This window comes from Mesoplodon mirus (assembly GCF_964341445.2).
Source record: "Mesoplodon mirus genome assembly, chromosome: 2".
NCBI lineage: Eukaryota > Metazoa > Chordata > Mammalia > Artiodactyla > Ziphiidae > Mesoplodon > Mesoplodon mirus.
Window position 1 is genome coordinate 197993558 of NC_138977.1, and position 25723 is coordinate 198019280.

The 25723-nt window shown below is 47.0% G+C and overlaps 1 protein-coding gene and 1 long non-coding RNA gene across 14 annotated transcripts in view; one reads left to right on the forward strand and one right to left on the reverse strand.

The window, feature by feature from the left end:
* The window catches only part of LOC309811077, a 74259-nt gene extending 70946 nt beyond the window's left edge, over positions 1-3313 (forward strand). The window contains exons 5-6 of the long non-coding RNA XR_014295100.1: positions 2728-2773; positions 3230-3313. This is a non-coding gene — a long non-coding RNA (uncharacterized lncRNA). The remainder of the gene's footprint in view (positions 1-2727; positions 2774-3229) is intronic.
* Positions 1-25723, reverse strand: part of SORBS1 (sorbin and SH3 domain containing 1) — a 243181-nt gene that overhangs the window by 20087 nt on the left and 197371 nt on the right. For 12 of the 13 annotated variants that reach the window (XM_082633406.1, XM_082633409.1, XM_082633415.1 and 9 more), the window contains 7 exons: positions 18752-18924; positions 16011-16096; positions 12856-13023; positions 8859-8905; positions 5086-5200; positions 4818-4943; positions 3127-3321 (listed from right to left, as the gene is read on the reverse strand). In XM_082633406.1, the coding sequence (XP_082489532.1) occupies positions 3127-3321; positions 4818-4943; positions 5086-5200; positions 8859-8905; positions 12856-13023; positions 16011-16096; positions 18752-18924 (910 nt within the window). Of the gene's footprint in view, positions 1-758; positions 1533-3126; positions 3322-4817; positions 4944-5085; positions 5201-8858; positions 8906-12855; positions 13024-16010; positions 16097-16759; positions 18230-18751; positions 18925-25723 lie in introns of all 13 variants that reach the window. The other variant, XM_082633407.1, reaches the window with a different exon arrangement.

The window sequence follows — 25723 nt, forward strand, 5'->3', positions numbered from 1 at the left end:
GGCATTCAAACCTGGCTGCTTTAGAGAAGCTGCCAAAATCTTTGACTTCCAGGGTAGTAAGCAACGTAGCCAAAATTAGAACCGTGATCTAACTGCTAAGTTCATCTTCCCCTGCCCCCAAATTTTCAGCCCTCAAAACATCCTAGGGCTGCCCTGGTCCAAACCCCCAAATCCTAATAGCTGACCTGGAGAGAAAATGGGACAGTCACCTAAAAACCTGGCCTGCCATTCAAGGAGCCCAGCCCTGGGCCACTCCCCCCAGAACCAAAACGCATTTGCTCTTCAGTGAACAAGTCAGCTCCCACACAAACACGAGACAGGACGAAGACCTGACAGGGCTGAGCGCTGGCAGGCAGAGCACCGTGGGTTACGGAAACGAAGCGTGTCGCACACAAAACCAAATCACACGGAGCCAAACCAAAGCCTGGTGTTCTCAGCTGTGCTGGGGCAGACCGAGGATCACCTCCCAGGCACGACTGGGCCGGGAGGAAGGCCTTCTCGTGGGCTTTTGCACCAGCCCAGGAGGTACCCAACGTGGGGGTCGCTTCTGAATCACCTTGAGAGGCCAGGATACAGGCTGTCCTTTGCCTCCACTGTCCCAGCCCTGACACCTTAATGGACGACCCCTCCGTTCCCTCCTGGGTCATATTTTTGTTCCCAAGAAAGCGAACAGCTCTCATGGGCGTCCACGCAGCCAGGGGTGAGCCCACCCTGCTGGCCAAGACACCCGGGCACACATGGTCATGCTGCAGGCCTACCTCGCTCGCAGCAGTCCGAGCGGCCTTCCTCTCGGCCGGCTCGCCACCTCTCTGCAGCTCTGAGGGCTCAGCCTCCCTTCCCGGGAAAGGGCTACCCCAGGGCTTGCGGGGCCGGCTCTCCTCTGGGGTGTGGAGCTCTGTGGGTCTCTGTTCGGTGCTCAGACACCTGACCACGTCTGACGGTCTCAGGCAGCTCTTCTTAGAGATGGCGGGTCCACCCGGGCATCTCTCACCTGCCTCCCTGTCTGCTTTCCTCTCACGTGCTCCACTTCCTTCTCGCCACGGCTGCTGCTCACCCTGGCTGCTAAAGGCGTCGCTAAGCTCCGAGATGACCCTGTCCGAACGCCCAAGCCTCAGCTGGGAGAAGCTATCCTTGAGGACCCCTGGAGGTGGCACGTGGGTACCACCACCTCCGCTGGCGTGGAGGGAGGTCTGGGCACCAGGCGCCAGGGAGCAGGCTTCGTGCGGGGGAGGCAGGGCCAGCGGGGAGACTACTGAGCGTGGGGTGGCCCGGGCTGACCAGCCCGAACGGGGGAGGCTGAGGGTAAGGGAGGAGCTAGGCCTCGCCCACAAGGCCAGGGGTTCAGGGCTGTAGACAGAAGCCTCTGGCAGAGGAGGCAAGGGTGGGGTCAGGGCCAGAGGCCGCCTGCTTGGGACTCCTACGGTCAGCGAGATCCACTCAGAGGTGACAGCGTGCATCTCAGGGGACAGGGCTCGGTGGGCGTGGGGCAGAGATGAGGGGGCTGGCGTGATGAGCTTGCTGTGACCGGGAAACTTCAAAAGAAAAGGAGAGAGAGGAAAACAAAAGAAAGAAGCAAAAGGCACAAGTGTCAGCACAGAGAAGAAAAGAGGAAAATAATCACAAGGGATATATGGAGAGGAGTGAAATGAAGAGGAAGAGCAGGACACTCTGGTGTCCAAAAAGGAAATCATCTGGTTAGGTTGGGAGAGAAACTGGGATGTGTGTGCAGGCGGGGGGAGGGTGAAGCACGCGGTATGGAGATGGGAGAAAGGGTCCCATCAGGGCAGGAACAGACGGTGCCGGCTGGTCTGCGGAATCAGACTTGTAAAGGGACACACTGGAAGCTCCCCACCTCACCCCACCCAACTGTCTCTGCCAACGCAGCCTTGACCCAGAGCCATGAGGAGAAAAAGGTGGCCTGGTTGAACCACTGTGCTATATACCTGACGCTAATATAATATTGTATGTCAACTAGACTTCAATAAAAAAAGTTTTAAAAGGCCTGCCACTGCTCTGACCCTTCTTGGGCTTTTATTCTCTCTAGGGGGGGGCTCAGCAGAGAGCCTTCCAGAGAGGAGTATGAGTAGCGTAGTCATCTTGTTTTATAGTTGTGCTTGGCTACAGTCAAGCGAAAAATCTAGTTGAGTTCCCCATGCTATGACGAAGCAGAATGTCCTGTGCCTGGCTCACACCCTCTCCTCGAGAGATCATAGGATCTGGATCTCGCTGTGCAGGAAGCCCTGGGTCAGCCCGTCTCATGCTTTCTGCCAAGAACCATCTCCTGGGGGTCAGCAATGGCAGGTGGGAGAGGAGGAAATGATTAGAAGATGAGAGAAAAGAGGCACCATCCAAGTGTCCCCAGGTCCTGCTCTCATTTCTCTGGCCATACTCCCTGTAACTTACCACTTATGGTCAGTCTATTTCACAAGAAGTCACCCCACTGTGCCTCTCCTGAACCCAAGGTCTGATTTTTTTATTGGATTTGGGAAAGTGAGGATGGGTTTGGACTAATTTATATTTTAAAACAAGTTTGTTCACAATTCATGTTCAGGGAAGCAAAGATCTTATTATGCCTATAAATGTACTTCTTTTCAGCCCAGTATAGACAGAGACACTGTAAGTTCCTTTTCCAACCCGGTTCTCGATTGCAAAGAATACTCTGAATCCAGTCTATATGTCTGAGGATGAGCACATGAAATTCTCTCTTTCAATCTTTGTCTTCTACAGGCCAATCTTGACCAGTAAGATGACTAAGAGAACCATACTGGCCATGGTATGTATGGGACAGTGGTGGTATCCAGACAACCAGCTTCACCCAGGAAGGGATGCTCCCAGAACAGAGTTTTGGACCAACTGATAATGGCGCTTATTTCTCTCCCCCTAATCATCTTATCCCCAGAGCAATCACCTTAAGCACTTCCTTTTCCCCAAGATAATATTTCTCCCACCAAGTTCTTGAAAAATGCCATTTGTACACATGAAAACAAACCCTGGTGTGTATACTCGGCACTGCTGCAGATGGTTCTTAATCACAGTGTTGCAGAACCACCCCAGAGGGGCTGTGTGCTATTAGCACTGAGGTTTGTCGTGCTGAGTGTGAAAACCAGTGGCGAGAAGCTTAGGTACCTGAGGGCTTGCGGTGGCACTACGACTTGGGGAGGAGGAGAAAGGCAGGTCGATGTAATCCACGGGGTTTTTCACCAACGGCCGTTTGATCACGTCCACATAGGTGATGGGGAAGATGCCTTGCCGGGATGTCCCTGGGATCCTCCCTTCGTACCAGTTCTCGTCCACCTGTCGGAGCAGTGTGATCCTCTCGCCCTGCAAGACACAGAAAGGCAAGGGTCCTTGTCCTTGCAGGCCTTGGCACGTCTGAGGCCCCTGCCTGTACCTTGTGCTCTCCTGCATTATTTATTACATTCTTTGTTCAGAAAAACCTTCTTTGCTAGACCTGCATGGAATTAGTTATCACTGGGATGGAGGTGTTAACAGCAGTAGAGATACCTGGAGGCTGTTAAGCTTGGTCTTTACATATTTTGGTAAAGGAGAAGGTCAGACTCATTCTCTCAAGCTAACAGGCAAACATAGTATTTTTGACTCATCTAATGCAAAACAGACAGATATCCAATCTTCTTCTCTAAGGTAAAGATTTTTGGGGTTCTTTTTCTTTTTTTTATGTAATTTTATTTTTGCCTGTATTATTACAGAAAAATTAAAATATAAACATGAGGCAGAAAATAATCATTACCATAATATTATCACTTTGGGGGGTAACCACTGTTAATATTTTGGTGTAGATAATGCCATGTGAATTAGACTTGCACATACTTTTTTCTTATAAAAACTGAATATACACTCTATTCCCCTTTCCAACTTGCTTTTTTATACTCAATAACATACAGTGAACCTCCTTCTTTATCAAGAAATATAATTCTACATTTTTCCTGGCGGTGCACAGCTTAATGGCCCACTGCAGGATGTTCTATTGTACATACATATAATGGTTTAATTATTGGTCTCCCGATGTAGGGCCATTAGTTTGCTTCCAGTGTTTCTCTTTTCTATAAGCTGGCTCATTGTTTTCCAAGGCATAAGCTCACTTCCCTCAATCCTCAGTAAAATTAGTAACTTTAATACCTTCAGCCAGTAGAGAACTTTGGCATGTAAAGAGAGCGTCTGAATTCGTGGGAAGGACAGTGTCTCTGCACAGCTTAACTGTGTTCAAAATAAGCATGAGTGCCTTGAAGGCAATGATAACACTGTCATCTCCTGCTCAGTGAGCCCCAACCAGATGCCACGTGTCACACTGGGGGCTTCACTGAGGCTGTTTCATTAAATCCTCTCACAGAAGCTCTGGAAGAGGGCCATTTATCTTCATTTTAAATATGAAAAATCGCAGCTCTGAACAATTATTTAACTCCCCCAAAGCCACACAGCTGATAACCTATGACTCTTGGCTTCAAAGTTTCTCAAACTTCTCCTGGACTTCCTTTTGTCCACATTAATGTTGTACCACCTAGTTACCAACACAGACTTCTCACATTTCTAGGTGCTCGATAAACACTGAATACGGTTTACAAAAGAGGTAGGTCTGTGAGAAATCATGGACCTTTCATTAGTGAACTCAATGTAGGGTTTGTTTTTTTTAATACTTCATGGCAGAAATCCTCCAACTGCCCTCTGTGCAATCCTGGATGGGGCACGGAGCTGGGGGGCATGACAGCCTCACCACAATGGCCACCGCTGCAGTGCCCCATCCCCACAACGACAGCGCCACCCAGCGGGGCCCCCGGGCATGGGATGAGAGGGCAGCTTACCTTTCTGAAGGACATCTCTACTTGTGTATCACCATTAAAGTTAAACTTGGCGATAGCTTCGCCATATTCCAGAACCTGCACTGGTGCCAGCTTTTTGGGCTGAGCCTTCTCAGCAGGAGGAAGAAGCTGAGAAAGGAAAAAAGAGGCAAAGGAGAATGGAAAAGAGAAGAAAGCAGAGAAATGAAAGGAGGAAACAAAACACAAGTTAAATGAATTGCGCTTTGGGCACAACCAGGCTTTTCCTTAGAAAGAGAAAGAGCCAGAGTACCTCAATGTAGGTGCGGGGGAAGATTCCCACCCGGCCGTGGTGCTCTCCTTCATACCAGTTCTGATCGATCTGCTTATAAATGTACACGACGTCTCCCTTCTGCAGAGGAAGCTCCCTGTGGACAGAGGGTCACAGCATCTTATCAGATGTCCCAATGTGTGTAAGATTAAGATGCTCCTTGTTTTAGCAAAAGGAGACTTCGAGTGAGGTCAAATGAGACAAGTTACAGAAGAGGCGGCTCCATATGTGGATGCGAGAACCCCACTGTTCAGGAAACTGCAGCATATTTGGCATTTTTTCAGTCTTGTGGGATGAAGGTTAACTTTCAGACTGACAACCACTTGAAAGTGCTCAGACACCTTATTAGTTTGTTGTGGTTTCCCCAATGTATTTTTTGTCAATGCTGTCTTATGCTCAGAATATTTATGTAACACACAGTGATGCACCCAGCAGTCTTAGCTGCTGTTCATTAATGAAAAAATCTTTCCTTCTAGATACTTTCACTACCCTCTTCTATGCCCTAGAAATGCATGCCTTCATTACCCATGACATTTAAATTACCCACAAATTGTTTGTGACATACTGATATCCTTTTATCATTCTATCCATTTAGCCATCCATCCACCACTCATTTCATTACCCATTCATCCATGCATCCATCCATCATGCAGTAGAAACGCTCTGATATTAGGCAGATCTGGGTTCAAAACCCAGTTATATCATTTACCAGCTCTGCTACCTTGGGCAAGATATTTAATCTCTCTGAGATACTTTCTTTATCTGAAAATAGGAGCTAACTTAGAGTTGTTGGAGAATTCACCGACAAACTACAAATAAAACACCTAGCACGGTGCCTGTTACAGAGTTAACACTCAGTAAATGTTAATTCACGTTCTTTTCAACATGGAAAAGGGATCTTGGAAAGAAAAGTGGATTTTCCTTCAAATGTTCTTCATGCCCCTTTTCAACTTTTCCATACACATCCCTTTGTTTGCCTCAATAATATGTTAACCGCTAACCAGGACTCCATTTTAAAAACTGAGAAAGAAAGATACATTTTAAGCAACACAAAAACTGTACCTTGAAATTTTCTTGCATTAAGAAAAAAAAAAAGGGGCTTCCCTGGTGGCGTAGTGGTTAAGAATCTGCCTGCCAATGCAGAGGACACAGGTTCGAGCCCTGGTCCAGGAAGATCCCACATGCCATGGGGCAACTAAGCCCGTGCGTCATAACTACTGAGCCTGCGCTCTAGAACCCGCAAGGCACAACTACTGAGCCCGAGTGCCACAACTACTGAAGCCCGCACGCCTAGAGCCCGTGCTCCACAACAAGAGAAGCCACTGCAAGGAGAAGCCCGCGCACCGCAACGAAGAGTAGCCCCCGCTCGCCGCAACTAGAGAAAGCCCGAGCGCAGCAACGAAGACCCAACGCAGCCAAAAAAAAAGAAAAAAATGACCTAGATCTTTTCCATTTGCCTCAAACCAACAGCATGGAAAGACAGGACTCTGACTGCAATTTGGAGGGGGTGTGCCTGCTTTGCAGTGTGCCAGGAAGTCCCACGGTACGTGAGGGATGCTGGCTAAACAAAGGGTCACATCTGGAAAACCTCACACAAAGTCAGCACTGTGCTTGATGAGAGAACAAGGCAGCCTGTGTGGGGCTTGCACTGGTAGGCAGGATTCTAACCCTAAAGAGGCCTGTGAAGGGGATCCGGGGCATTTGTCTCTGGAGGAAAGAAGGTCTTTGGCCAAATTCTTGCCAAAGCCCTCCCTGGGGGAGTTCTGAATCCTCCCCTCCATTTACTCCCAACTATGGACACACAGATGAGCAGAACCCTCAGAATATCCACCCCTGCTGGAGATCCGCAGGCTCCAAACTCTGCCACCCTAAGTGACTCTCAGGTCATTTAGGCACATGGTAAGGTCTGGTAATAACAAGGTTTGGGAAACAATAATATGATGTACTTTAGATCTTTTCTGGAGTGTCACCACGTACATTAGCACAGTGGAAGCTTGGAGAAAGCCCTGTGGGACAGAAACCTATTTAACTTGGTTGAAACGAGCGCTCCCATAGAACACTTTTTTGAGTAACATACTATGGAGGAAAACAGAACCCAGTGACTGGAGATGTTTAAAATATTCAAGTCTATGGATCTTTCGTTTTCTCTTTTAAAAGTTTTATTAACTTTTCTTGGGAGGCAACGTGGTACCATGAAAGCACTGGGTCAGGAGGAAAGAGCCCTGTCCCAGCATGAGCAACGTTGGTAAATGGTGATGAGTTCTGTCTATCTTAGCCTTCTCATCTGTTCTATTTGTGAGGATTTTTAAATGAAATCTAGCTAAATGTAATATCACAATACCATTCAATGACTACATGGAACTTTCTCGATTCAAAGAAAAAAGAGGAAAAGGTACCTCTTGATTAAACTAAAAAATTAATTTACATAACTTTTTTCTTTTTAATAACCAGAGGTCTCTGGTTTAGAAAAAGGAGGGGGACACTTTTGCTACACTATGCAACATATCTTACAAGTATTACCTTGGCTGCCCTGCAAGAGAGGCATTTTTATGCCCATTTTACAGATGAGGAAATTTGAGGTGGAGAGGTTGGTGATTTGCCCATATCAGAGGCAATAAGTGGCACAGTCGGGATTCAAACCCAGGACTTCCTGACTCTAGAGCCCATAATCAACCCAGCACGTTATGCCACCACCTCTCATTAGGTGACAAGCTAAAGCACTGGAGTAATTACAAGCAAAGCCAAATGCACCAGATTTGTGCCTAGGTTCTGGAAACAGTAGGCTAGTCACTCATTTTGTGTTGGAGGAGATTGGAACCACAGCTGAGCAGCCTCCACACAGCATTTCCCAGCGTCCAAGGATGGAGGGCTTTCCTTCCCCTTTCATCACCAGGACAGCAGGATGGCTGCTGTTCACTGTTGCCAATGAAAACTCACAGCCCATTTTAATCCATAATTAGATATGAAGTGAGCAAGTTCCTCTAGGAACCCAGTCATTTCTCAAATTTCATTCTACGGAAAATGGAAAGGTTCTCTGGTCATCTAAATTTAGCTAACATTGGCTAAATCAGCTAATTAGTTTTCTTTATTGAAAAACTTCTAGAGAGCCGTTAATATGTCAATAGCAAAGTCTCTCTTCAAGGAGGGGCAGGAGGTACAGACATAGGATGCAGTGGTTCCCAGACTCATTTCTAGGATGGAACACTATTTGAGAAATATTTACAGAGCCAGCACTCTGAGGAACATACTTAGAGAAATGCTGGTCTCCTGTGGGTTCACATAAGCCTTTAATCTCTTGGGATGTTGTAGCAAAACTGGCAAAGTTATCTTCCTAGAGACTGGTTCTGGTTCCTTCCGTACAGAAAGTCAGATCAAGCCACCACTTAATGAAGCAAACTGAGTCCCTACAAAGGAAGTAGCAGAGCAGCACAGAGGTGAGAGCCCAGGCTCTGGCACCAGGCTACCTGGATTTGAATCCCGACTCCATCGCTGACCAGCTTGGGCAAGTTCCTTAACCTTGCAGAACCTTGGTTTCCCCATGACTACCAGGGAAATAACAATAGCACCAACCCCACAGGGTTCCAATGAGGGATGAATGAGTTAACATACGTAAAGTACTTTGAATGGCGCTTGCACATAGTAAAATCTAAAAACTACCGTTTCTTGATGTTATTTTCTCCCACTCTTCTCTATGAGTGAACTTCTGTGTTTCAAAGAGGCAGTTAAAATAAATGAGTATGACTGGTGGCACTTACTTTAGTGTCTGAGCTTTAAAGTCAAACTTGGCTCTGGCAGGTCTCATCTAAACACAGGAAACAATGACAAGTTAAAATCACAATTTATGTATAATGAAAAGGACACACGTTTACAAGTTTCCGGAAAGCAAAGCAGAAAAATCCACCCTAACCAGTTTACTCTGGTGTCGAAATCTGGGCAGAAATCTACTTGTCTGACCTTAGCAGAACACATGGATGTTCAATCAGCTATGCCACGTATGAGGACCTCCCTACAGAGGGGCAGATTTGGGGAAGAGATGGTTAGAAAAGTCCTAAAGTTGAAATGCTGGTCCCCAAGGCTGACACCACTATTAAAAAAAAAACAAAAAAAAAACCCAGCCAGAAGTCCTGAGACATTCCTTATCTACTGTCTTAGTCTTTGGGGAACATGTTCTCTTTGCCTGACTTAAATTATGACCTGCAAGTACATGAACCCTGAATGACTTCTCACGTCACCTCCAATGCCACATATTTCTCAAGGTCTGTGAAATCATCCAAAAAGCCAGATAAAGCGAGCCTTGAGCTCATGCTCTTCCTTCAAGGCTTCCATTCTTGTTAGGTAGCCCTCTCCTCCTAGACCCCCCAAGCCTGGAAGTCATCCACAGCCCCCATCTCCACTTTCTCATGGAGCCTGTCGTTACATCACGCCAACCCTCCCTCCCTCCCTCCCACAACCCCACTCAGGTCTGACCTCTATTTCCCACAGGCACAAGGCTTCCTTTGACTTCAGTTCTCGTCACTCTAATCTACTGTCACTCAGGAGCACAAATAACATTCCTCAAATACCTCCATCACATCTCTTCCTTGCTCTGAAGTTGGCCCAGTCTCTCAACTGTCCCTCAGATCAACTCTCAACTCCTGAGGTGAGTTAAGGCCTTTGGGTCATTTCTCCCCACTCATACCTAATCGCCTTTATCTCCTATGACACTTTTCCTGTCCCAGTCAGGCAAATCTACTTGCTGCACCTTGTCTAGACACCCCTTCTCTATCTGGAATTTCTTCATCTCCAATTCCAACAAAGAGAGCAAAAAGTTCCCTTTTACTTACCATGTTTATTTGTACATCTTTCTTCCCCACCATTAAAAAAGTGGGAAATTTTTTTTTTAAGTGGGGAATTTAAAAAGAAAGATAGAGGGGAGAAATCATGAGAGCAAGCGGTTTTCAGCTGGCAGTATAAAGCTGCCCCAGCCATAAGCAGCTCCACCCTTTTCAACTGCTATAACTTTCTGGTATAGGGAAACAGTGTGATGAAAATTAAATTACATACTTCCTCTTCAATATTAGAAGGCATGGACAAAGCAGAGGGGAAAAATGGGGGACTCTATGTGAGAAAAAAAATGGTTTTTAGAAGCTTCATCAAGCTTAGTTTTAGATCCTGATCCCTTAGTGAAATGCCCCATATTTCTAGGTTCCTCAAGCTGGGGTCTTATAGGGATCTTCTTTAAGGCCATGAATTCCCCACAGGAATTTTTTTTTTAATTTTGCATTTTCATGTGATATTTCCATCTATCTACCATACATATTAGAAGTCAACTGAATGACGACCTTATAATCAATGTCACAGATTTCAATGCCTGTCTGTGACCAAAGAGCATAATTCAACAGTTGTAAGCAAATAAGAAAAGAACAAATGTAGGGTTAATGATAAACGACAAGTTCACAAGAGAAGGCCAAATGACCAGCATTTTAAGCACAAAAATTTCAGTGATTCCAATGTAAAAAAGTGGGGGGCGGGGGGGGGCTGGTTGACAGCCAGCTGTAAAGCTGTATGAACTTTAAAAAAATGTATACCAAAATAGCACGATATTCACACTCTGAGTGGCAACTGAGTTCAGGCAAAATTATATCAACCATCAATTAATAAAACCCAACCATTTGATGAATAGCCAGTGGTGCCTCTGTCACTCAAAAGATAAGAGACATGAATATTAATCAGTTCTCTATTAAATTTATAATTATTAAATAAAAATTGTATAGGTGTACAGTTTACTATTTAATTTGTAAATTGGCTTAGGTCAACCCAATCGGGTTGGTGAAAATTTTTTTCATCAAAGGGAATCCATACATTATTCAAGATTGAGAAACACTGATTCCACTGAACTCTTAAGACATATTATATGAGTCATATTGCCTATACAAAGCATCATCTCCTGCTTTATCTTCCTCCATCTTCCTGAGGCTGAATCTATCTTTTCCTCCTCTGGTTCCCAAGGCATTGTGTTACTTATTACAACAGAGGTAACTGTTCTGAGGGTGCCTCTTCCACTAGACTGCCAGCTTCCCAAGGGCACAGTCTGAGTCTTGTTTCTATCCCCTCACAGGGTCCTGGGCAAATTAGTGGTCATCCAAATTTTACTGAATGGTACAGAAGTACATCTACATAGCCTGGTGTACCTGGGACTCATTGGTCTTTATTGTCCCATGTCTGTCAGTCAACATCTAGGGCAGTGATTCTCAAAATGTGGTCCCTGAACTGCTCAGAAATGCAAATTCTCAGGCTCCGCCCCAGAATCAGAAACTTGGTGGATGGGGCCCAGCAACCTGTATTTTAACAAGCGTCTAGGGGACTGTGACACACTTAAGTTTGAGAACCTCTGCTCTAGAAGGGAGGCAAGGCAGGTTAGGCAGAGTTTGCCTGCCTCTGTCCATGGTTATTGTGCCCTGGTTGCATTTCATTTGCATGTATTATCTACACGTGGGGTAGGCAGCCCTAGGGTGCCTTTCCATGTTCCCATCTTCTCCATCACTCACAACCAGGTAGGCCTGGGAATGAGGATAACCCATCACTAGAGCCTTCAGAACAGGGTGGTATTCAGGAGCTGGAATGCTGAGGGCTGGTGGTTGTCCTTCACTTGCATCTGAGTAACTCCTGCTAATTTCTGCCTCCCCCTTATTACATTTTATTTTTCTCTATCACCTTAGAGTCTCTTTCCCCTCCCCAGCTTTCCTTCTTCTAGTCTGGTTCCCCCTTTTCTCTCTTTGTTACAGTCACCTTCTATTTCTTTAAAAAAGAAAACAAAATCCAAACCATTTGATGAACAGCCAGTGGTGCCTCTGTCACTCAAAAGATAGAGACATGAATATTTAACTGGCTATTACACCGAACGATTATACAACTGTATATACTTTGGTGTCACTGCCCCATTTCCCCAATCCTCCCCAAGCCCCAGACACACACACTTCCCTGAAAGGAGCTAATCTTCAGCAGGGCTACTTAAGGATCACGTGGCAAAACAAACGCTGATGCAAGCTGCAGCATTTGGCCAGCACAAGAATTTCAATATGTTGACCTTTACGCAGGAGGCCAAGGCCTGGATAAAATCACTTCAAAGGCTTGTACTTCTTTGTTCCTCGTATAATATTAAGTTTCATAATTTCAGCTGAGAAATGTCAAAATTAAGGCAACAAAGGAAATCTCTCTCAGAGAGCTCTTACCCTCCATGGCTTACCCTAACTGCAAAACGGTTTGGCTTTCAAAATTCCTCAGTGAGGCTTCAGCTCTACTGAACACTTCAATTAAATCGTCGTAGGATACCAAGTGGCAGTATTGCATGTAATACAAGTTTCACTAAACCATCTCTTCAAAGAAGAACCTCGTAATTGTCCACACCATAGCTACTAATGCATATGAACTAAGGTATAGGTTTCTAAGCAAAGTGCACAGGCAACACAGTCTCATGATAAAATGCAGATGGAGAAGACCAGACTCATGAAGGCAGCCGATACTCTAAGGCATGCATTCAGGTTGTGCGCCAGCAGATCCCGGTCCCGCAGCCAGGCATGCTTGGACATACAGAGCACAGGACATAATGGGAATCATGTCCACCGACCAGCCAGAGAAGAGCCAAAGCAAGCCTAAGGGAAGCCAGGATGACAGATGCTGTCTGGAGAGGTAATTTGGCCTACAGAGGGCAATGCCGAGGGAAGGCAAATATTGCTTTGGGTCAAGCAGCAGATCGAGGTGACCAAAACAGACCTCTGACCCAGATTTCCTTTTTGCTGTATCGTCTATATTGAGGAGGTCCCCAAAGCGCTCATTAGTGATAAATTGATGGTGCGTCGGAATGACGCCCGTGTGGCGTCGAGCTGCAATATCGGCTTCTTCTTGCTCACGCTTAAGTCGTCTCTGGTCCGCTAAAAGTTTCTGCCATGAAATTGCATAAAATGGGCTGTGAATCATCTGGTCCAGGGTATTGGAAAACTGCCAACAAAAACAACTAAGGAAAAAGGTGCTGGGTCAATAGGGAGGAAACAGATGTTGGGGGGGCTTTATGGCCGCAACTGCAAGGTTCCCGCTGTACCCACCCACGTGCGTTCTGTGTAGGGAGGAGACAGCGTTGCGGGGAGAAACCGGGGGAGCACTGGGATGCGGGGAATGCTGGGTCCCATACGGTTATGCTGTCTGCAGACTATCTCCCAGCTCAGCCAAAAGCCTCCTGCCTCCTGATACAAGGCGGCCAAGACCAGGGCATCCAGGAGGTCCGTCCGGAGCATTCACGAGCATTAAGCATGGTGGGAGGCTGGAAGTGCTATCCTTCCCTCACTCAGGCAGTGATGAGTTCCCATAGTGGGACCGGGGCTGGCTGATGCCTCCTGCTCAGATCAGGCTATTAAAACTGCTGTGGGCTTTTACTGTGCGGTTCTATGGCAAGCAGGTCATCTTTGTGCTTCCTATTCCTGCTACTTTATGCTCAAGAGAGTAGAGATGCCCATTTCAGAAAACATGGCACCCCTTCTCCTAGGCCAGCCAACCCTTCCTCCGAGTACAATTGTTAGGAGGCCTCAGCACATGCACCAAAGGCTATTTATGTGACTGACAGAAAGCATCACTTACCTTGTACTTCCTACTTAACTATTTCTTCCTTAGGTGAAATGAAACTGAGTTTAAGGGAGTGAGGTAGACTATAAATATAGGAGATAAACTAAGAATAATGGTACCTGGGTTTAGAAGAAATATTCTCTCCTAAATTAAGGAAATAGTCATCTATTTCTATTTTTAAAGGCCTTTTCAAATAATTAAACAACGTTCCATTTAACTAAATGTCCTCATTGCCTACTGAAAGGACCCTATGGAAGAGAATTTTAATGTGTTTTCTTACTCCATACCAATCATACCTTCAATCATATTGAGAATGCTCATACCTGAGCATTCTCAATAAAGCATTAGTCTTCTCCCAGCAGGTAATTAAATGCCTTAAGTGACACCTAGCCCCAAAGGATGGTGGGTCCATTTTTCTATTCTTCTCCAGGGTCTACCAGTAATAAAGCAATAACTCGTCAAATGGCTGTGGGATTTCCAGCGCTCAGGTAAGTAAGTTGTGGTAAAGATGAAACGAGAAAAGATGGGAGAAAGTGCTTTGTGAAGCACGGTAGAGCCCTGGTTTCCAGCCCTGCCTCTGGTACAAGGGAACTGGCTATGTGGCCCGAGGCAAGCCACTGTCCTGTGGCAGTCCTTTCCTGGATGAAACAAGGGAATTGCCCAGGTGACCACTAATGTCCCTTCCAAGACTGACAGGCTCTTGTTTGCTGAAATGCCATTATCATCAATGTTAATAATAAGCCACTTGCATGGAAAAATGCCAGGACTGGCATTCCCTGAGCCGGGACCTGTGAGTTGTTTCTGTAGCAATGGGGATGGACAGATGCGAGGGAAGCAGAGCTCCCTACCCAGTGTGTGGATCTGACCTCAGCAGGTCCATCATTCCCACAGTTTAAACACATAAGCCAAAAAACAGGGATAAAGACCCGAGGATCTGTGAGCCAGCGTTATTCAGGAAACAAGCTGCTCACCCTCTGAACTGCTAAACCAGCAAAGTAAAACCTGCTTCCCATGTGGTAGGCAAGAATTCTAGCACAGAACCTTCCATGTTGGGTGCTAGGGTTTATAATCCTGAAATGGAATGTCACCTTCCCTCAGCATAGCAGGCCGGGCTTCGATAGGTAGAATCTTGTATCTCAGTGACAGTGACAAAAAGGAGTCTGTTCTGTGGCCAGATGGACGTCCATTGTGAGTTTTTCACCTTGTTATCACAAATAATTCTGTCCATCAAATGCTTCCTCCTGTTTCTTTTCACAGACAGGCGCAAATGTCTTACTAAGCACTGTCTGTACCGTGCCCGGAGAAGGGCAGAGCTGTGGTTTTATTTGTCCTTTGTCTCTCTAGCTGGCAGCAATGACTGTACCCTCCAGCTCTCTTCAATGTCAGCCTTACCCTAAATCCTTAAGGAAAATCCCCCTAAGCTCTGAAACCAACTCAACAAAACAGCACAACACCGAAAAAGGGCTTCAGACTTTACAGGGAAAGGGACAGAGCTGCATACACATGAACACCTTCCCTTGCTGCCACCAGGTTCAAAGCAATTCTTCCATCTCTTCATTGCAAGAAAACACTCAGCAGAGCTTGTTTAAGCTATAGGACCCTTTCTTCCGGGAATGCGAAGTCTAGAAAACACGCCTCATCATAATGCTTCATCACAACAGCAGCTTGTGATTTTGCCCATTTAGCTGATGTGCAGAACTACCTCTTCCTGAATCCCAAGAGAACGCGTTCCTTTCCTGGCCCCCTCAGTCAGATCACTGCAGTACAGACATTTCAGTAGCTGCAGGACAAGGTCTATATCCTGAAGTTCTGGTGGGGAGAGGGGTTATCAACGTTTATTGGGGTATCTCTCTTCTTCTGAGTTAAAGGCAACTTCTTCAAACTGTTTTTATAAAACGTATCATCGGCATTATTCTTTTTCAGTTTCCTCTTTCTCCTACTGCATATTTCTCAATATGAACTGTGCTTTGTGCCAGTAGGGGATGGATTTCCCTGGAGAGTAATAAGGCAGGGGTTAGGGGCAAGGACTCTAGGTTCCCCTTAAGAGGCACTGAATGCAGTGGTGGGCAAGCTCTCTCTGATCCTCCCGGGCAGATTTGGCATTTGGAACTTAGCACCTTGGGGAAAATCAGTCCTGCTCTTTGGAAAAGTGGACTAAAAGAGGAGTGACCGAGCTCATGTCATATAAAAAGTCACCTGTGAAAATCCCCATGTTGGCTTCTAACTGCTAGGCCATGCCACCTCCCTGAATGCCTACTTCCTTCATATTTTTATCTGCACAAGAGCTAAGAGGTTTCAAAGGGGGCGATTACCTCTTTATCATCATGACGTCTTCGAATAAATTCTTCTGTGGACTCCAAGTAATCAGCTGGTATAAAATGCCTTGGTGATTCTGAATCTTCAAAACAATAAAGTAAAGTTAAAACAGGCAAAGATTTAGTGGGAAACCAGATTGGGAAAAGATTTCACCTTTCATCCATGACAAATATCAAGTTTGTACCATCGTTGTCTGGTGGTCAGTATTCAAATTCTGAAGGAAGAAAAACCAAATGCCCTCCCCCTCCCGATTTTTGGATTTACCTGTGAACTAGTTTCATACAAAGAAAACTAATCAGAGGCAAAAGGTGAGCAAAGAGAGGACCGTCTTTGAAAAGTGTCCCTATTAAGAGGCGTGCAGGATCTTACAGGGACACACACTGTACACTCACACACACATACACAGGGCCACCGAGAGAGGCTGCCTCTCAAAAAACCTCAGGGTGAATTGGGATTGGTGTGAACTTCAAGGGGTTCAGGAGTTCAAATGAACACATTTCTCAGATGAGCTAAACGGCCAATTTTTCTTTCGAAACAGAGTTTGGTGGTTAGTCTAAATGACATGGGGGAATCTGTTTTTAAAGAAGTGCAGCCACTATGAGCCATGATTAATTGCCAAGCAAAACAAACAGAAAACAAAGGACGGACCAGAAAATGAGCACCAAGGGCACACGGGAGGAGGAAACAAAGCAAGCAGAGTGGAGAGATGGGTGAGGTGAGACTGGGCAAATACACAGAAGGCCACCTCCGAGGGACGTTCCCAGTTCACTTTGGGGGTTGTTGTTCCTGTCCAGGCTGTGGTCTGAGTACGGCAGAGAGTTCCCATTACTAAAGGCCGTCAGGCAGACCTCCGGGGCCGCGGGTCTCTCCTGAGGGGGCTCTGAGATCCGGCTCAGCCTGGCCATGGTGTGCCGGGAAGACAGGCGTCTGGGAACCAAGGGCCTCCCCCCGGAGGGGGGCTCGTCCTGATGGGGCTGAGACCCCCTGGGGGGGTCTGGCTTCTGGCCCGAGAAGTCCCCGGGACAAAGCTGTCTGGGGGAATGCTGGAAGGGCTTTTTCAACCGAAAAGGGAGGGGGCTCATTAGGTAGATGTTCCTGAGGAGCGTGCCCTTGTCCCCCCTGGGATCCGGGCGCCAGTCGGGCCGCCGGGAGGTCTGCTGCTGCTCGTGCCTACGGATGGTGGTGAAGCGGGTGTAGGAGGCCGGGCAGGTGCCCTTGCACTTGTTGAGGCGGTGTTTGGGGAAGTCTCCGTGAATGCTGCCGCTGCTGCCGTCTCGGCTGTCGCTGGAGACGTTTGAGCAGCGGTCCAGCTCGTCCGAGCAGGCGGAGAGCGGCTCGGAAGGCACGAGGCCCCTGAAGCCCAAGGTGGGGTCCGCCATCCGGCTACACGCCGGGGAGGCGTAGATGCCCCCAGGGTTCAGCCCGCCCGCCTCCCTGGGCCGGAGCTTGGTTGACTCCAGGAGGGACTCGGCCGAGCGGGCAGAGGTTAGGCCGCTCCGGGCCAGCATGGGCGTGGGGGACTTGCTCAGCCTGCCGGACAGGTCCAGCGACGGCATGGACCGGGACCGCTGAATCAGCTGCTCGAAAGCTGTGATGCGGGAGGAGACGGTGTGCTTGGGGACGTGCTCCGAGCCTTCCTGGCTGGGGCCCAGCTCGCCCCTGGCCAACGCCAGGCCGCTCCTCTCGAAGTGGGAGGCAAGATCCCGCACACTGGAGGAGGAGACGGACCCCAGGAAGAGGCCGGCCCGGTTGATCTGGTGCATATCTCGGTAGAGCATGGTGAACTGCGGGCCAGCCTTCCTCAAGAGTGGGCAGGGCCTCCTGGTGCTGGTGCTGTACTCCTGCAGGCTCATGGTGCTGCTCGACCTGCCGTCGTAGTCCCGCCGGGAGCGCACGAGCAGGTTCTCCGCGCTGCCCCCCACTTGCAGGGGGAGGCCTCTTTTGGAATCATTCAGAGGAACCGAGACACAAAGGTTCTCACAGCTCTGAGCCTTTTCTGATGGCAACAGCACGCTCTTCTGATCCTGCAAAAGAGCGCTGGGAGCAGAGAGCCTGGGTTTGAACTTGGAGGGGAGGATTTCCGAAATGCAGGCTTTCGCAGCGGACAGGGGTTTCTTGTGTTTACACCCGGGGCCTAACGCACTGCTAGTGTGAACCGCTCGGCTATGAACTGAAGATGAAGAAATCATGTGAGCATTCCCACCTTCATGATCCACTGGAAAGCATGCAGAATAAAATAAACAGACCCATTAGGTTAAAGCTGGAAGCTGCTACAAAAAAAAAAAAGGAGAGGTAACATGCTCATTTGTCATAAGGGGTTTTTTGTTTTTTTGTTTTAATTTCCAGTCGATGTCCGGAAGCAAAATAATCTGTGCTGCAAAGCAGGTGCAAAGATGCAAAGAGAAATGGCTACCCTGCTAGAGTTAGGAAAAGCTCAGCTAATTTCTAAGAAAAGGGAATCAGAACAAAAAAGAGAGAGATGCTTCAGGGAGAGCAAGGTTGGGGTTCAAAGGAAGGGAAACTATTCATACCAGAAAGAAAAATGGCCGGTGAGAAACTAGGGGAGGGGACTAGGAGGGTTCAGTGGCCTGGAAATGGATCTCAACAAGTCAAAACTTATCCCAGTAGCTGGAGGTTCACCCTCACTGCCATCACCCCAGGAATGGGTGTGGATGGGCGAGAGATATCCTGATAGCCGTGTGGATGGGCGAGAGGCCTGCAGGCTTCGCCCAGTTACCTTTAGTTGAGGCCGAGCTGGATGGCCTCTTGAGCCCACTCAGGCCCTGGAGAGGGATATCTCCTCCTTCCAAGACGCTTTTATAAATCTGCCTCTCATTCTCCAGGCTGGTAGGATCCCCGGGAGCCCCATCTGATTCCCTCTTCACCGCGTGGAAGTTGGTAGAATATACACTGAGAACAATGAAATTTTAAAAGAGAGAAGAAAAAAAAAGAGAGAGTAGGATTTAGTGTTTTTAACAGTTTTCTAAAAAGCACATTAGCAGCTGAGGACAAGGAAACACACTTCCTGGCATCTCAGCCAAGCACCGTCCCTTCTAAAGGGCATTCTTAGTTAGACACAGAGCTCTACAGACAAGGCAGGCCCACAGGTGCCCCGGAATGCTCAGGAATCGTGTCTAAACAGCAAGGTGCTCTATTTGAGATGACTGCCTTGTGTTTTAAAAGAATAACTCTGAGAAACGCTGCCTGGGGATGGAGGGCAGGAGCGGGGCCAGACAGGAGGAGGTTCTGGGGGCCCAGTGGTTGCACACAAATGGGACAGTCGAGGACATGAGTGGAGCTTCTGACATGTTGCCAGCCAGAGTTGGCCATTTCAAGTCCACCACCTGGATTATTTTTCTGGGTTGTTCCTCACAAGTGCTTTGACCAATGGAGCATTAAAATCAACAGTGAAAGGAGGTGGCCCAGCTGCCTTGGGTCTCCAGGAAAATCAGTCCGCAGGTGCAACCGGAAGCTGGGATTCTATGTATTCTTATCCCATCCACTGCTTTCAAAATTTGTATTCAGCACCTTATGACATGAATTATGAGTAAAACTATTGCTTGTTTATATCCTTCATTTATTTTTATCTTGTTGAAAGTCTAGGTATTTTTGCAAGTTACCACAAATCCTTTTTGGAATGAGGTGGGGCACAGAAAAAATTAAGAGCGCCTACTTGCTGGACCCTCCCCCTCCCCTAATTCCAGTTTTCTATGCCCTCCCCCACCAACACACTGACATGTGGGCACACGCACACGCACACACACTCAGATCAGTGATGACCCCTTTTCCACAAAAGCACTCAGGCTCCTGCTAGGCTGCTTTTCAGTTCTACCAAATTCCATCTACCAGTATCAATATGGAATTTTTCCAGCTCTAAAGATGTAAACAGCTTGATGAAATTACTTCATCCCAATATTTATTATGAATATTATCAAGTGGAAAGAAAAGTTTAAGGAATTACAACAGTGAACACCCATATACCACCCCCAACCTAGATTCTACAAGGAACGCTGGGCTGCATTTGCTTCCTCATACATCTGTCCGTCTCTTTCCTTCTATCCATGCATCACCATACAATCATTTTTATACTTCCTGCAGACTCTGGGGACCCAGAGTTACACACAATGACGGCAACAGCAGCCATACACCATGCTTGGTGAGATGGCCTATGTGCGGGGCACTGTGCTAAGTGCCCGATGATCATTCTCTCTTTAATTCCCATGAACGGTCCTACTTTCCCCATTTTCAGATGAGGACGAGGCACTGGAAGAGTCAGGCACTCATCAAAGCTGGCAGTCAGTGGACAGGCCACGCTGGAACTTGAACCTTGGCGTCGGGCACCACAGACGGTACTCTCGGCCGCTCTAACATTTCCCTACCACCTATAGGAGGTGGCACCTTCCAAGAGGCCAGGCTTGCACATCACGGGGAAACCGGGCTTCAGAATGCTAGAGCTCCGTATGCGTCATCACTGCTGAGTGCCACCTGCCACGAATGCACCCCCGGGACAAGTGTATCCAGAGCCAGGAGTCAGAAGTGGAAAAGAGGTGGAAATTCTGTGGGAGGACAGGCAATGTCTCCACCTCAAAATGGAGCAATTCCATTGCTTCCAGCACTGGTAACACCCCCTCCCAGTCACCACCACTTCCTGGGCCCTTGCCATGTGCCCACCACTGCTTTAAGGGTTTCACATGCTCTATTCAGGGGACTGCCAGGCTATCAGGGCTCTCCCAGGCCCCTCCTCATTATCTCTGGCCTAGGTCAGGGGGTCAAATCTCTTCCCCTTTCCTCGGCCAAGACAGGAGAACATTATTGGGAATCTAAGGGGAAAGAAAACCAACCCTGAAAGCTGAGAACAAAAAGCATGTGAATGATGGGAATTCCCTGGTGGTCCAGTGGTTAGGATTCCACACTTTCACTGCCGAGGACATGGGTTCAATCCCTGCTCAGGGAAGATCCTGTGAGCCCAGCGGCATGGCCAAAAAAAAAAAAAGGCATGTGAATGAAGTGAGTCTACATGCAGCCCTCCAGGGTTCGTGTCTCAGAGAGAGGCCTCTGGAAAGGTCGGGATGGGGGAAACACTCTTCATTTGCAGGCGCCCACTAGACTATCTCGGCCACGAGTATACTCAATAAATATCTGTGGAATGAATAAAAGGTCACATTTTCTGAAAGTAAAAATTGGCACATATGATCTGATTAAGGATATGCTTTAATTTGCGAAATTGTGTATTTAGAAATTCTTTTACAAGTATAAGGATTATATCACATTCACTGAGGGCTCTTAGCTCCTGAAATCAGTGACCTTGGAGTCATCAGAGGGGTGGAAAGAGAAAAACTACAGGCTGAGCTCAGGCTGGCTGTCCTTACTGGTGCCTGCGTGGTCCCTGCTGGGAGGTGCCCACTCTCACCCGCAGGCTCTGGGACAATGGCTGCACCCATGCTGCTTCTGGCTCTCCTGCTTTTGCCTGCAGGTGGCGTTCACCGATGCCACCCAGGTTCTGATTAATAAAAACCGTCACCTCTTGCTAGAGAGCTGAAGGACCCCTAAATGTGACTTGCAAGGTTGTGGCACTATCTGCCAATTTAAATAAATGCAAGCTCTTCTGAACTGGCTTTAAGTTTGAATTTCACAATGAAAAACAAATCTGCCCCTTTTCTAAATTTCCCCTTCACAGTCCACCCTCTTCTTTTTGGTTGCATTTTCTGATTTTGTCTCTCAGTTTAACCACGTTTCTCCTTTTTTGTACAAACTCAACTAAGATCCATGCATAGATGTCCTTGAGGCTCACCGACCAACAGCCTTTTTGGGAGGGGACAGTCTCTAAAGCCCTGCTCACCTTGGTCTGGGGTTACCAGATCTCCCTCGGCACTGGGGGAGTGCCTGACGGCAGTTTCTATTCTGGCTGTCCTTCCCCTTGAATTGCCTCAGCCTCAGTCAGAACCTCCCACCCAATCCCCCCTAGTTCCTCCTCACTTTGTTTGGTGCTGACTCTCGGTGGTAACCAGCTGCCTGACCCCATACCGCCTCTACTGCACCAGCTGTCAGAACCTCCCTCCCTCCCGCCACTACCCCACCTCTGGCTTCACTCCACCTGTTATCACCATTTTTTTCCTGCTTCCCCACCAGAACAACAAACCAGCACTCAGGAAACCTCTTAGAATGGATTTGCTCTAGCCAATTGTTTTCTTTCTGATACCAAAGCCAACATGATTTTTCCACATGTGTAACACTTTGCAACTGAGGGGCTCCTTGTTTCAAAACAGCATCTAAAAGCTCTTGACCAATGTTTTTAAATATATCATCTCCATCAGACCTCCTAATGTTGGAAAGACGTATCATTTGTCCCACTGTCCCCAAAACCGAGGACCAGAGGGGTGAAGGCATTTGCAGAAGGTCCCAGAGTTCCTGGATCTTTGCTGGGTTCAAACAGATCAGAGAAGATGGGAAAATGAGCCACGCTGATGGAGAAAAGCCCGATCAGGACTAGCAGCCACCGACTACTTCACAAAACAAGTCAAATTCAGAAGCTCAGCCCTCAGTAGCTTGAGCTGAGCTGTTTTCGGCTTGGAAAGAGCAAGCCGGGGTGGGGGACACTGCGGAGAACTCACCCTCTGGCTGAGATGCAGGGCTGGCTGCTGAGTTTCAAGGGGGATTCAATAAAAACACACTCATTGAAAGGATAAAGTGAGAGAAGAGAGCAATCGTCTTAGGCTCAACTGTTTGAATCATGCTACCAGGACGGCTCTGGAGGAGACAGGCAGGGTCCTGGCAGGCTGTGATTCCAGCCCAGCCCCAACGAGGAATGTGATTGCTGAGGCAAACCCACTATGTTTAAAAACTTGGAAACAATCTGGTTCTCTCAGCCTCAATTTCTTTCATCTGCAAAACTAAAAGGTGCAAATAGACTGTCCATGAAATCCACGCTCAAATCTGTAATCTATGTAGACCTTTCTTTTGAGTTCCAGACACAGACATTGAACTGCCTTCTAGACATCCTCACCTACATGGTCCTCAGGCATCTTAAACCCAACCTGTCCCAAACCAACCCCAGCCCTGTTCCTCTGTCTTCCTTCACCCAAGCCAGAAAGCCAGGGAAAACAACCCCCTTCTCCCTCCCCTTGCTCCCCAGACCTAAGCAGTCACCAGGTCCTGCTTACTCCCTGCCCTTGACACAGCTCACATCAATCCTTCTGCTCTCTCCCTCCCGGGACTGCTCACGACCACTCGTCTGTACCTCTGCAGGAAGCACAGCACCACTCCCCGAGCCTGCAGCCCTGACTCCTTCCAATCATATTTGCAAATCACTGCCAATGATATTTCTAGAGAACATCTCAATTTGTCATTCCACTGCTGATTTTATTCATGCCACAAATATTTACTCAGCACCTACTAAGTGTCAAACACTCTCCTAGGTGGAGATCCAACAGAGGACAAAACAAAAAATTCCAGCCTCATGAATTCACTGTTTAAAACCATTTGGTGTTTTCAGGGAAAAAAAAGAAAGTAACTGTTTCTAGACTTTGGGGAAGGGAGTCTAGACAATCTTAAAGCCTTTTGTACTGCATGAAAAAATTTTTTTGTATTTATAATGTAATGCCACTGTCATTCACTTTTTATTTGCTGCTGCTCTGTAAAACCTTTCTTTCATTCTCCCCAAAACAGAGGTGCTCACTCCTTCTTGGGTCCCATCATTGAATTTACCACACTGCATTCTGATTGTCATGTACAAGTGTGTAATTTCCCAACGACATTCTGAGCCCCTTGAGGCCAGACAGTTTATCTTATGAATCATTGTATGCCTGGTGTCTAGCACTGTTGTTCACCAAATACATATTAGCGGAAAAAATGATTCTATGAAATTACATGCCTACAAGCACACAGATTTCTGACATTTTTAAGGCCCAGGGGAGTCTCTAATCTTTCATGTAGCTCTTCAGGTAATGATTTGTGTTTTGATCTTACGTTGGATTAAGGGAAATAATGTTTTCTCTAGTGGACCATCACCATTTAGGAAAGAGCAGCTTGTTCTTGAGTGCCACCTGCTGGCCAAATAGAGTAAAGCTCTTTGGTTAGGCAAAAAAATGTATTCGTGCCAATCAATGCCGAAATGATAAGTCATGATGAAAATACACCACTGACTTATAGATCTGATAACTCCAGGGAATTAAGTTCAAAATGGGACATACACTGTGATTACAAGTATGAAAGATATATTTTTTGAGAGGAAGGACTGATGTTGTATTAGGATATTGGGGCTATGGGTGAATTTCTTCCTTTCTCTTCCCAGGTTCTTCTAATACTGTGATATGGAATCATGGTAATAAAATGCTAAACTGCAGTCTGCTCAAGATGTGAAAGTAGATTTAAGGCAACACCATCACTTCTCCAGTGACCACAGAGTTATTGATCCTGGGCTATCGGTGACTCCTCTTTCTTCAGCCCTTGGGTTAAGTCAAGCCTTGCCAACGTTTCTTTCACGTTTCGTGTCCATGCAGTGAAAGGGGCCAGATTCAGTTCACAAGCAGCCTGCCTCAGTGCTAAGCAAGTTGGATTCTAGTTAATTAAGATTCACAGATGCGTTCATTTATTCAACAAACACTTACTGTGCATTTTCATATGTATCAGGCACTGCACTTACGTTGACTCTTCACCAATTCCAAATACGGAAAAACCTAACTCATTTGAACAAACTGGGAGAAAACCAAGCCTGAATGACTGAAAAATCCCCACATGGAAGAACAGCAGGAGGGAAAAGCTCATCTATTCCTGTCAAGTGTTTCATGAGAGCTGGGCTATGGCTGAAAAACAGAGGTCTCTGGACCTATTTCCATGATACAAATACAGTGCTTGGTAAATTAACACATCAAATATCTATGTACACCCGTACTCAGAGTGTCTGAAAGCAATCTGCTCTTTTAAAAAGTCTGCATGAGTCCCCCTCAATCCTGCTAACACACTATTACACAAATGGTTATGTTGTTTTTTTAACCACTCAGAACAGTAACCCCCAGCATGCCTTTGGTTGATTGATTACCCAGGTTTGAATCGGTACCCGTGCAGGTGAGACTTTACTGCTGCCACCAGCAGACCTTGGCAGCCTCCTGGCCTAGAACGTCATCGCTCCTACTCTGGTGGTAGTTCTGCCACACACAGCTGTGGAACCTGGGCACACACTACCTTTCTGTGCTTGTTTCCTCACCTAAAAAATGGGGATAAAAAATAACGCCTGATCCTGAAATGTTGAGGACTAAATCAGGTAAAGTATATACGATGCTAAGCACAGGGCCTGGCACATAGTAAACGCTCAATCAGTCGTTAAAATTATCATTTCATTCAAGACCTGCACTCTTAACTCTGATATCCTGTGGGAGCTGCCTTCCAAATACTTTTAACCCCTACAATCTATTTCATTCAGTTGCCACATTGCCTTTTTATTTACTAAATTTTTTTTTTGGTTTGTTTGTTTTTGTGTGTTTTGCCCCTGAAACTATTAGGGGACTGCATCTTACGCTCCTATTAGAATACCCAGCATAAGGACTTCCCTGATGGCGCAGTGGTTAAGAATCCGCCTGCCAATGCAGGGGACACAGGTTCGAGTTCTAGTCCAGGAAGATCCCACATGCTACAGAGCAACTAAGCCCGTGTGCCACAACTACTGAGCCCTCGTGCCACAACTACTGAAGCCCACGTGCCTAGAGCCTGTGCT